The sequence below is a fragment of the Saccopteryx leptura genome, chromosome 8 (genome assembly GCF_036850995.1).
Source record: "Saccopteryx leptura isolate mSacLep1 chromosome 8, mSacLep1_pri_phased_curated, whole genome shotgun sequence".
Taxonomy (NCBI): domain Eukaryota; kingdom Metazoa; phylum Chordata; class Mammalia; order Chiroptera; family Emballonuridae; genus Saccopteryx; species Saccopteryx leptura.
In genome coordinates, this window is record NC_089510.1 from 20,194,655 (window position 1) to 20,207,760 (window position 13,106).

Consider the following 13,106-nt stretch of genomic DNA (forward strand, 5'->3'; position numbering starts at 1 on the left):
ACACAAAACTAGACAATATAACAGCATGCAGCCCAAGATTACTTTGAAACAAATTCCAAGCAGCAGATTATTTTTAATGACTATTTCATTTTGTTAAAAAAATAATTACTTAAAGAAATAGACAGAATGCTATTGTTTCACTTAAATATTAACAATAATTACTTAGTGTCAGAAAATTTCTCTTCCTCAACTCAGGATCCACATATGGCAATTGTTTGATATTTCTCAAAAATTTCCCCTTCAGGTGATACTTTGTTTCTAATAAACTGTATTTGTTAAAGAAATTCAATACCAAAATTGTTTATGTGTTTTTTTTTCCACATTCAAGATTTTACTGATTGGATTTATTTAATGTGATTGATTTGTCTCCTGTGTTTATTGGATATTAAAAGTTCTATGTAGAGGTGTGATCCTATTTAGATTTGATCATTTTAGCAAAAGTACTTCTTAAATGATATTATGTCCTTTTGTGCGAAGGTATATAATGCTTGATAGTCTCCATTTAAATAATGTTATCAGGATCAGTGATCACTACCTATGCACAAGACCTTATTAGGAATTGCAGAGTGGTAGTTTTAAAATTATATTATTTCCATTTTATTTATTGGCTAAAGTATTTGTATGAAGAGATATTTCCATGCATCAAATATCTGGTTATTCTGGGTATAAATTTTAGCAATGTTTTTTCTCAAACATTACTTTTACATAATTTTTCTAGTGTGAAATTTGTGTTATTGTTGCAAAAGAAAAAAACTTTTGAAATAAAGTCAAAATTATCCAGTCCACAAATGCTAATGACTTTTGAACAAAATTCTAGTGTTCAGATGATGTTAGCTTGAGCTAGAAAGTTTGTTATTTTAAATAAATTTCAAGTGATAAGTGAAAGAATGAGTTTAACTTTGTGTTAGGTAGTTACAGAAAAAAAAATAAAGGAGGGAATATGTAGGAGGTTATCCAAAATGCCATTATTTTAATATCCATATCTTGAAGGACTGTGATAATGTGGTACCTGATAAATTAGATGTAATAGTATCAATACTTTACCTTTTCAAATCAGCATGATTTTCTTCTTTGTAAAAGTGAATCAAACTCAGCTGGTCCTGATTAGCACTACATTGCTATATTATGATCTAATAATTGTATTTTGATATAGTGGATTTAAAATATGTTTATCCTGCATAGTGTTTTCAGCATATATTTGCTGCCAGATAGCTTTGTGACCTAGAAAAAGGCACTTATCCTAAGAAGCAGTGGCAATATTTTCTCTTTATTTATAATTTTCCCATATGTATATAAGAATAACTTTTTCACTATTAAAATGTATTTTATAATATGTACCAATGGAAATAAGTTTTTGTTTTGTTGTAAATAAATTTGGGGCAAGGAAAACATATAATATATTTGAATATTAAGTAATAGATGTCAGAAACTTCTCTCTCCTTGGAAAGCCTAGCTAATTTCTAAGTTTATATTTTACTTCCCTATTAGGGAATGGTGATCTCTTATCTACATATTTGCTATGAAAGGAGAAACGAAAAATATTAATACTAGCCTAAAATATTAAGGTATTTCAAAAATATTTATGATACCTTAAAATTTTAAAAGATTGATAGTTCTGTGTGAATAAATACCAGCCATGCCTTTGCTATCTATTTACTAAACGTTTAACTGCTAAATAACTTTTCAGCAAACACTTCTAAAGACAACCACAAATCCAGTATGTTCTATATCATTTTATACATTAAAATACTAATAAAATATACCATTCATTTTGTTGACAGGAAATCTTAAGAAGTAGAAACTAAAAAACAGGGAAAATGCGACTAAGTCATATAACTTTGGAGGTAGATTTTAAAAAAAAGGTGAAAGATTTATACGATCTGAAGAGAAACCAGAGCATAGGAGGTAGATTTTAAAATTTATCTAAACTCCCCTGAGAATGCCCTCATGCCCTGTACTTTATTTTAAGAAACACTTTTAATTTCATCAATTCTTAAAAATTATTAGATAGTGATACCTTTCAAGTAGACAATTGACTATTTCAACAAAAGTAATTAACTAAATTGGTAACATAATTGTCCTTTTACTTTTTGATTATTTCTTTTGGAGATTGTAGAGCTAAAACATATTAATATAATGCCTAATAATAACTAATTATTCAGTACTCACCTGTAAATAGTTATGGTGATTCTGTTATGAGTCACATGATTTTACTTCAAAAATTGCAAGTCAAATTCTCACAGTGTAAATATAACTATTATCAGTTACCAATTTAATATTATAACTAATAACCTCTGAAAAAATAGTGTGAACCCCCCATAATGCTATAGTTACAACTTGCTGCTTTTATTATAAAGGTGAAGAAATGTTGATGTTGTATCTCAAACTTTTCTCTGGTCAAAGTACTTTTACATCTCTCTCTTTTTTTATTTTAACTATGACCTGTTAAGATTGTATTTAAAGATAATTTTCAGTCACTTTTGGGTGCTGTGCAATATGCACTTTACAATTGACTTATAATTGGACTGTGCTGACAATGGAAAATCTAACAAGTATTGAACATGACATTTATGACAGTGTTGCTGTCATCTTGGCTTCTTTTATTGAATATGCAGAGAATTATAATTGGGCTAACAAGCCTGGTAGCCTGGCCTCTTTCCAATTATATTAACCAGTCTAGTCTAGTATTAGCTGCCTGAACACACACAGAACAAGCACAGAGCTTTTGTTTTCCTTTCTATTTTATTTTGGTATCTATCCAATAATCTAAGAATAAAATTATTTGCCTTCATGTAACGTTTGAGAACTTTAAATAGTTTATCTCTATTCTAGTCTATTCAGAAATGTAAAGATTGCCTTCCCTATATTTATTTACTTAAATTTTAATAAAGATTATTTTTCTCTAAAGATTGATTGTTTCTGTTATATATCAAGATGCTAATATTTGTCCTAAAAATTACTTAAGACTTTTGGCAATGTGCCATGAATTCAGGCTAAAAATTTTAAGTTATAAATATGAATTTTAAAGTAAAATTTTCTTCCATAGAAACAAGTCGTTATGCTGATGCATTGAAATAGTTTCTTTGAAATTGAGGCAAATAATTTATTACATAATCTAAAAATAAGCCTTTTAGCTTTATATAGTCTTAAATACAATGCAACAGTAAAAATAATTCTTGATGATTAGACTGCTAAAATTTACTAAAATTCAGACAAATTAAAAACAGTATATTTAATTGAAAAACAAATATTAAGAAATGTGATATGAAACAGTTGTGGTTTAAATGAGACAAGAACTTTTTACAGTGTATCAGCTCTTTCGAAAATCACATTCTTTATCTCCTATTTTTTAACATTCAATAAATGTACTTGCATATTTCCTTTCAAAATATTTCAAACCCTACCATCCACAGTATTTAGGGACTTCAGTTTGTCAGTGATTCTCTGGATAGAAATATAAAAATGACTTAGAAATCTGTCCTACGGAAACAAAATACCACTAAATTATATGGGAGAGAGGGCATAAGATGTGTATTGCACTACTGTTAGTAGCAGCAAATAAAAAAATATATATATTACAAAGCATCTGATTTTCTATCAACAGAAAAAATATCCCCATACTTCGTATACACTATAGAAATATCTACAACTATTCAAACTAGTGAGTTAGAATTCCATATATCAATCTGGAAAATGTGACAAAATCAGACCTCAGAGAAATATGTATAGTATTCTCCTGTCTTGAGAAACAAAATGCACAAAAATCTGTACATTACTAGATTTTATAAGAATTGCAAAGTTAATCTTGCTAAAAATTAGTAAACTGTTAACATTCTTTCAGTAGGTAGATATTAGAGAATAAATATTGTTTATTTTATCTACATCACTTTTAATTTGCTGAAATGTATCAATTTTATAAAGTAGAACTATTTTACTCCTTAGGAGTAAATTTCTTGGTAAAAATAACTTTTAAAGTTTGTTTTAATTTCAAATATTTTAGGGACTTCAATATAAATTATATTATGAGTAATATAGTACAAGTATCACAATTCAGCTAGCAATTTAATTTTGAATCTTTACTTTTTAGTTTCAGTTTTATCTTTAATATAATATTATGAACATTCTCCCTCTCAAGCAATACATCTTCATTTTAAATTTGTGGAACAAATGAAGTTTGAATAGATTTTAGCATGGACTTAATCAAAATTTTTGGATATATTTTTGCTTTTATGTAATATACTTTAATCTGAAAAAGATATTTTTAAGAGATGATGTACATTTTTGTATGAGCTAGTAGAAAATAAGTAGTAATAGTAAGATTATGTTTATGATTATGAAAAACAATGAAATTCTCTGTGAGTAATCTGGCATATAACTAGATTTGTTAGAAATTATTCTTTAGTTGTAAAAAACTTGATGGAATGAACTGTAGATGAAAAGTTTTTAATGTATTCATTAGTATTTGATCTAAGATCTAAAAATTCACTGACAGTCCATATGCCAAAGTAGAGACTGCGTATTACCTGAATAAGGGTTGGGTTACCACTTCATTTTTAACATTATTTCAGAGTGAAAAAGCACTCAGTCTTCTGTCAGCCTTTGTTTTTAAATAATATTTAAATAAAATTAGAATAATCAATCCAAAATATTTAAGGTCTCTGATAATGCATTTTGTTTAGAAGTCTTCTTTTCAGTAAAAACTCATAAGCTTCTTATTTACCCAAATAGTGTTTACTACTAGATATAAGTAAGCTTAAATTTCTATTTCTTAATGGTAATAATGTCATTTAAAGTAACAGAGTTTTCTAATTTTATAGCTCTGTGGTCAACCAAAAACAAATAGCTAGAGTTTAATGAGTCACATGGTTTTGATTTGGTAGACCGGAAGTTTGCAATACAGTTGATTTTGTGCCTTCAATCCCAATACCATAAAAATTTTGGAGTCAAATATATCTAGAATCAAATCCCAGATCTACTTTTTTTTTCAGCTGAGTCACTCAACAAGTAATTTGACTTATCTAAATCCCAATTTCCATGTGATAAACATATTCCTTGAGGATGCCATTATTACGTGGAAGTTATATAGGAAGTAGTCAACCTGTCTCTGGCATTAGTAAGTGCTCAGTAAATGCAAGTGGCTTGTCCTTGTGATTTCTCCAAACACACTGTGGGTTATATTTTAATTCTTAAATAATCTGAATATATTTAAACTATATATGCATATGTCTTTAATTGAATTATTAACTGAAGTTTAGAGTAAGAAGGAAAAAGAAAAAGAAAGATTTACAGCCTTTAAAAGAACGTGGTGCCTTGATATTTGGGATTTGCAGTGTGTTCCTCCTATTTATTTTACTTTATTTTTTTTTTTTTATTCAAGACGTTTAATCATATACTAACAAAATATAACCAATTGTCAGTTTCTTTGTTATAGGTCTTACCATCAAAAGTGTGTTGATCATATAATAATCAATGTATCTTTTCAGGCTTTAGCTAATAGTACTAATATATCTCTTGTTATTAGAGACTCTGTCTAATATCTAACATGTCTGTTCTCTTCTTCTTGTGCTATCTTTTCTTGGAATCAGCGGCTGCTTCAAAAAATAAAGTTAAAGGTGAGCTCCTGTCCATTTTGCATGATTCACCATGACTCATTTTTCTGCTCAGTCTTCTCAGCTCTCTTAAAAGATGGAGCTAGTTCTGTTGGTGATAATATTGGTTCTGTTTAGAAATATTAGTCACAAGTTTCTACAAATACAAATATAGATTATTTCAATTGTACAGTATCTGGTATATGTTTGTGTTTGCATGATTTTGAGATTCTTTTTTGTTTTATTTCTCATTTTAGTGGAGCGCTTTTGTGCACTATCATTTTGCCTGTTCACTCTTGTTTCCTTGGTAAAATTGTAATTGAAAAAAATAAAGCATAAATTAATGTTGATAGAAAAATCTCAAAATTGAACATGCCTTTATAGAATTATGTGAAGAGAAAGTGTTATCCTTTAAATAATGAATATTATAAGCTGCAGGTTTCTATTTATGACATTTCTTCCATTTCCTAGTGGCATTAAGTTTGCATTTGCTAGAATTCTAAACCTATATTTTCATGAGGTAGAATGCACTTTGTCTAATTCCAGGATGTCTCTCTGAATGAAAAAGGCTTTAGGCTTGATGTGTCAGTTTTCATGATTTTGAAAGACTTCTAATATATGTATGGTACTGTGTCATAGGTTTATACTTTATGTCTTGATTTTATATTCTCTAAAACAATGTATATGTTTAACTTTCTCATTTTTATAAAGCAAGTATATATTTTTCCTTTTTTATTTATCCATATGCAGCAAAACAACAATTACAGTATTGGTCATATATCTATTATCTTCAATTTCTTCAACTGAAAGTGAATAACAAAAATACAAAAAATTATTGTGAAGGTTGAACTAGGTAAATATATTTAAAAAGTGGTTGGATTCTTGTTATTACTAGTGTGTGGTTTTGTTGTTGTTGTTTTTAACAATGTTGGTTATCTTTTACTTCTCACAAGCCTGCCTCTTCTTTGTAGTGAATTTTAACTCTTTAGTATTGCAGTATCTAATATCCTCCTCTGTGGACTCAGTAGGAAAGACCAGGTAGATTGGTCTCTTTCTCTATTTCAATATTCAAATTCAGCCTGACCAGGCGGTGGCACAGTGGGTAGAGCGACAGACTGGGATGCGGAAGACCCAGGTTCGAGACCCTGAGGTCGCCAGCTTGAGTGCGGGCTCATCTGGTTTGAGCAAAAATTCACCAGCTTGGACCCAAAGTCGCTGGCTCAAGCAAGGGGTTACTCGGTCCGCTGAAGGCCCGCAGTCAAGGCACATATGAGAAAGCAATCAATGAAAAACTAAGATGTCTCAATGCGCAACGAAAAGCTAATGATTGATGCTTCTCATCTCTCCGTTCCTGTCTGTCTCTGTCTATCCCTCTCTCTGACTCTCTCTGTCTCTATAAAAAGAAAAATAATAATAAAATAAAATAAAAAATAATATAGGCCCTGGCCGGTTGGCTCAGCAGTAGAGCATCGGCCTGGCGTGCGGGGGACCCTGGTTCGATTCCCGGCCAGGGCACATAGGAGAAGCGCCCATTTGCTTCTCCACCCCTCCCTCCTTCCTCTCTGTCTCTCTCTTCCCCTCCCGCAGCGAGGCTCCATTGGAGCAAAGATGGCCCGGGCGCTGGGAATGGCTCTGGTTGCGGCAGAGCTACGCCCTGGAGGGGCAGAGCATCGCCCCCTGGTGGGCAGAGCATTGCCCCTGGTGGGCGTACCGGGTGGATCCTGGTCTGGCGCATGCGGGAGTCTGTCTGACTGTCTCTCCCCGTTTCCAGCTTCAGAAAAATACAAAAAAAAAAAAAAAATATATATATATATATATATATATATATATTCAAATTCACCCCAAGGCCACTTTCTCTATTATTCTTGTCCCTCCAGTCCTGCTTTCCTAGGTTCTGGTTTTATAGCTAGTTTTAACACTGAGACAGATAGTTATCTTTGAAGTGTTAACTACTCCCCATTTATAAGGCTAACCATTTTTTGTGCTAGGACTATTTTCCTAACAATATATTTGTTTTATAGAACACTAAAGATATAAAAGACACGATGGCAAATCTATTGTTACCCTTTGTTATGTCCTTCACACCTAGCCTAGTATATGGTTTCAGTAAATGTGCTAGAAGAATTATTGAGGTTGGAATCTTCCTCAGAAAATGCTTTATGTGGGAGGTGGTGGGCATGAGCTGATTCTTGAAGGTTGAATAGGATGTAGAAAAAATAATGCATAAAAAATAAATTAAAAATATAAGTAAAAATATAAAAGGTGAAATGAGTATAGTTCATCTTAGTAGAATGAAGACAGGTTTAGAGTAAAGACCAGAAGAGGATTAAGTTCGGTTGAGGCCCTGGGTGCAGAAGAAAATATTGGGCCCCTTAGAAACAGAGAGAGAAACAGGGGAAAATAGAAATACATGTTAACCATATTTTTAAATAAATAAAAATACTATGTACTATTTATGTTAAAATTGCACATATGAAACTAAACTCAGTGTCATTAAAAAAAGTGTAAAGTTGGAGTTTTGTGGGGCCCAGTGCGCCCACCATTAAATCCACCTCCGGTGAAGACCTGTGTATCTACAGAAGAGCAGGAAAGTAAATTTGAAGATGCAATAGGCAGTGGAATGATCGTGAACCACTACCACATTTGCTCACATAAAATCTCTTGTAATAATCAAATTTATGATCATTTGATAATTCTGAAAACAATGAACAACGATTCAAATTATAATATATAAGTTATGCAGTACTAGGGCAGAAAACCAGTTTACCATTGTAAAATTAAAGACATAATTATATTACACGTATCTGTTAAGTCATGTCAGAAATCAAGCTGGCTAAGATTTTGAAAAACAAATATATTTCTGTCCCTGCTTTAGTGCTTCTCACACCATCCTACTGTTCCTCACCTATCCATTTTATTTGGACCTCCTTTTTCCAATTGTATACAAGTCTACAGGAAACTTTGAAACATAATTTACCCTATGCCTATATTTTTGCATCTATAAGGTCAAAAAGACATGAAATAGCACTTCTAAAATGAACTGTGGCTCAAGTAGAAATTGGAATTTTATTTCTAACAATCGAGACAGATGTATGTTATATAAAACAATAGAGAAAAGTACTCAGTGCTTTTATTGTCCAATTTCAATGTCAAGAAAAAGGGTCTTTAAGAAAAAAAATTGTGGGTAAGAGGAAAATAAAACCCAAGATAATATAAGAACAGATGGTTGCTTAAAAATAGTTCATTTCCTCTCCAAACAATGTATATTCCAGGGAAACAAGGGAAGTTTCAATGAGGCTCACATCTCATTCATTTATTCTTATGGAATCATCCAAATGTAGAAAGCCTGTTGAATATTGGAGAGAATATTGTGTCCTTATTTTTTCTAAGGATTACATCCCAGAAATCATAGAGTGGTAAATTTGACAATAACATCCCATTAAAATTTTTAAACAGATATGAGTTTTCTGATTAAAATAGAAAATATTAAGAATCAATTGTTATTATTAATGGTATAAGAAATTATCTTAATTTTCTACTTTTTTATATTGGTTAGTATACTAGTTTCAGAGGACAAAATTATAAATGTGTCTAAATTTCATTGAATTATTTAACAGCTTATACTTTCCTAATCTATGCAGAAAGCGTCATTCTGAAGATTACCAATTATTTTTAATGGTCAGATCCAATGGTGGTTTCTAATCTTCATATTATTCATTTTGTTTTGCTGAATATATATTGGTTTCTTTTTTTTCTATTTCCCTTGGTTTCAGTGTCTCCGTGTAGAATTAATTTTTTCAACTCCTCTTTGCTTCTTTCTTTCTCTTTTTAAATATGTATTATTCTGGAATATAGGTTCATTCACATTATACCGTTGATCCCTGAAGAGATTGCTTATTACAGGGTTGATTCTGCTCTCCATATCCCCTTTAAGAGATAATCTTAACTTCCTACATATAAAGGAAGCAGCCATTTTCTAGATGATTGTGTATCCTCAACCAGCCTCCCTCACAATTGTTGACTAAGAGAAAAGCAAGGAATCTAATCAAATCCTTTCCTTGAAAACTTAGGACCGGGAAGGGAAAAAGGAGAAATAGAGAAAACAGAAAGGGGCAAGGAGAGATGGGGGATCAATTTTCGGTACTTTTTGTGGCCATGGATTTTGTATGTAAACTTAATAAGAAGATGAACTAAGTCAAGAAAAAAAAAAAAAGCGAGATTGTTTAAAGACTGAGAAGTCAAGAGAACATCCTCTTGGTGCTCAAGTCCCTTTTTTGTTGTATTTCTAAGGCTCTTCTATCCTTGCTCATGAATCTGTGACACAGATTTTATTTATTTATTTATTTATTTATTTATTTATTATTTTAGTGAGAGGAGGCGAAGCAGAGAAACAGACTCCCACATTAGCCCCAACTGGGGTACACCCGCCAAGCCCACTAGTGGGAATTGCTTTGCCCAGCTGAGGCCATTGCTCTATTGCTCAGCAACTGTGCCATTTTTAGGGCCTAAGGCAGTAGGTATGGAGCCATCCTCAGCACCCAAGGCCCACTCACTTAAACATAGTTTAATTGAGCTATGACTGCAAGAGAGGGATGGAGAAAGAGTGAGAGAGAAGGGAGAGGGGAGGAGAAGCAGATAGTCACTTATCCTTTGAGCCCTGACTGGGAATTGAACACAGGACATCCACATGCCTGACTGATGCTCTGCCCCTCTGCCCCTGAGCCAACCAGCCAGTGCCCTCAGCTCTCTTTTAATCAATCTTTCTAGATAAGTTTTTCTAGCTTACAATAAAAAGAGAACCAATTAATACAACTGTCTTCTTTTGCTAAACTTTTCTTAGTTGATTTCAGTTACCATTTTTTCTTGACTTTTTCTTACAACTAAGCTTCTATCTGCTGTTCCCATTCACTCTACTAAACATTTCCATCTGAACATTATAAACTGCAACTCTTATTTTTCCTTTGTACATTTGAGCCATCAGGATTTGTTAGATCTTTTTCTGAACACATATTTGCTTAATTTTGTAGTGTAAATTAATTGAGATACCTTGAAGTCCTTTGCATGAATGGACCCCATAACCAATTAATTATCAAACTGTCCTTCATTTATGATAAAAAATATTCTAATTATGCCCTGATTTTACTATTGGAATAGTAGCTTTAGTATGAAGCCCTCTTCCTCAAATCACTCCTTTCTCAGAGCTTGCCTGGAGTCGTTTCTAACCTGTCTCCTGTTTCAATTCTCTATACTTCACAATCTATTTTCTACATTCATATATTACAGTGAATTTTAAATAAGATTATCAATGCCTTGCCACTTAGAGACAGACAAAAATGTACCTTAAAGTGTTTCTAAATTTGTTTGTGTAAAATTATTTTGCTTGATTCTATTATAAACTTATAAACACAAACTACCTTACATGTATCTTTTTGACTAATATTCAAAATTTTATAAAATTTTTAAGTAGTTTGAATCTAGTAACTATATTAATACTTGTTAATCTGATTTTTAGGCTTTTTAAAATGTTAAATTTGGCAACTATAGTGAGAATAAGATTTTGTGCCACTTCTATATCACAATTGAACTATTACTTTCAATTGTGTAATTGTTATCCAGTGCTCAAATAAAACTTAGCATAGTCTGACTTTGCATGATAATTGAAAGATAATGCCAAGGACACTCAGCAATCTAATCTGAGTTACATATGTGATTTAAAGAAGAATCAGTATTTCAGTTTACTGCAATTAAGTAATATTCATATATAGTGTTAAATCATTCATTTAGGTGCAAATATAAAAATCCTGCTAGTCAACCAAAGGATGACTATCCCAGGTTTTCCATCATATTACACCTTTGTGTTAAACTGAGAGGCACACAAGAAGTTGAAATTGAGACATTGATTCAAACTATTCTGAGATTTTTTTTTTTTTAAAGAGAAAGAGAGACAGACAGGAAGGGAGAGAGATGAAAAGCATTAACTCACAGTTGTGTCACTAGGCTTGTTTATTGATTGCTTCTCCTGGCCTTCATGGGGCAGGGTTGGCCGGGAGTTCAAGCTGACCAAGTGACCCCATGCTCAAGCTGGATGTATCCACGCTCAAATCAGCAACCTTGGCGTTTTGAATTGGGGACCTCAGGTCTCCGGTCTAGCTGCTGTGCTACCACTGTTCAGGCTACTCTGAGACTTTCATCTTAATGAAGGCACTTATGTTTCAGTTTGTATACAGTATCTATATGAAATACTTCCCAATTAAAAATCTATATCAAAAATAACTAATCAAGAGTTATTGAAGCTTATGTTTATGTGTCCCACGCCAGACAAGGCTGATATAAAAAAAAATATGTTGGGAATGTTAGAAAAATGTCAGAGAATTTAAAAGCTTAATATTTTTCTATAACATATTGACTGAAGATTCCCGGTAGACAGTGTTGAGATTGTTTTCCTAACCCACCTTCTCGTTCTTCTTACTTCTCTAGGAAAAGTGCAAAAGACATTGATAAATATGATAGTGCAATATTTTTAAAGGTATAATTTATTACTACAGTCTTTTTTTCTAATTTCTAATAGCATGGGTAACAATACTTTATAACAGTTAATATTTCTTCAGTGTTTACCATGTACTAGGTATTACACTAAATATTTTATGTTTTCTAATTTAATTCTCACAAAAGATTTTGAGATAAATACAATTATTATGCTCATTTTTTAAAAAATGAGGAAAATAAAGCAAAAGGTTAGAAACTTGTTTTAAATTCTCAAACTGAGTAAGAGAGAGGGCAACAGTTCCAAATCAGACATATTGAGCATCAAGCTTTTAATCTATTAAAACCTCTAAAGATAACAGATGAATCGATATGACCATTCGCCTAAGTCTAATTATTTGAATGCTTCCACCCATGTCTTATCCACCAAGGTAAGTCTGAGGTTGGAAACGGGAGTACAGTGGAAAGATGATGAGTTATCAGAAACAAATAGATTGGACTTTATCAAACTAGTTCTAGGGTTGGGAAAAATCTTCTCCTAGACTTTTTTTATTCTTTCCTTTTTTTTTTTTTTTTTAGATCTCTCATCCATCTACTTTACATTAACTTCACTTATTCCCTCTTGGGGAAGTGAGGAGGTAATTAGTTCCTTGGTAAGTTGAGTGATGTTCTAGAAAAGCTTTAGGCATAACTAATGCGAAATGCCGAACTCAGAAGAACAGGGTTAAAGAGTGTGCTCATGAAAATTTTATTGCGAGATGTTTCAGTAGGTCAAAACATACATGATTTTAGTTGTTTTTAAAGTGAAGCTTCATTTGAGATGGTTTCTGGTGTTTATTTCTTATTGTATAAGGGTTTTGCCATGTTTTTGGTCTGTTAAGTATTTCATTATTTACTGCGATGAAACTCTTCCCTTTAACGTTACACAGTACAAACTAATACAGGACAGGATGGGAAGACTTCTGTAGACACTCTATTTGCAAGTCCAAAATAATATTACTTTTCACTTGATTTAATGGAGCTGCATTTTTCTCC

General features: G+C 31.9%; 1 protein-coding gene across 3 annotated transcripts in view; it reads left to right on the forward strand.

Annotated features, from left to right (window-relative positions):
• CADM2 (cell adhesion molecule 2) overlaps positions 1–13,106 on the forward strand; it is a 1,163,936-nt gene that overhangs the window by 779,434 nt on the left and 371,396 nt on the right. For 2 of the 3 annotated variants that reach the window (XM_066347042.1, XM_066347045.1), the window contains exon 2: positions 5,586–5,612. The exons of the other annotated variant lie outside the window; for it this stretch is intronic. In XM_066347042.1, the coding sequence (XP_066203139.1) occupies positions 5,586–5,612 (27 nt within the window). The remainder of the gene's footprint in view (positions 1–5,585; positions 5,613–13,106) is intronic. 3 annotated transcript variants of the gene reach the window in all.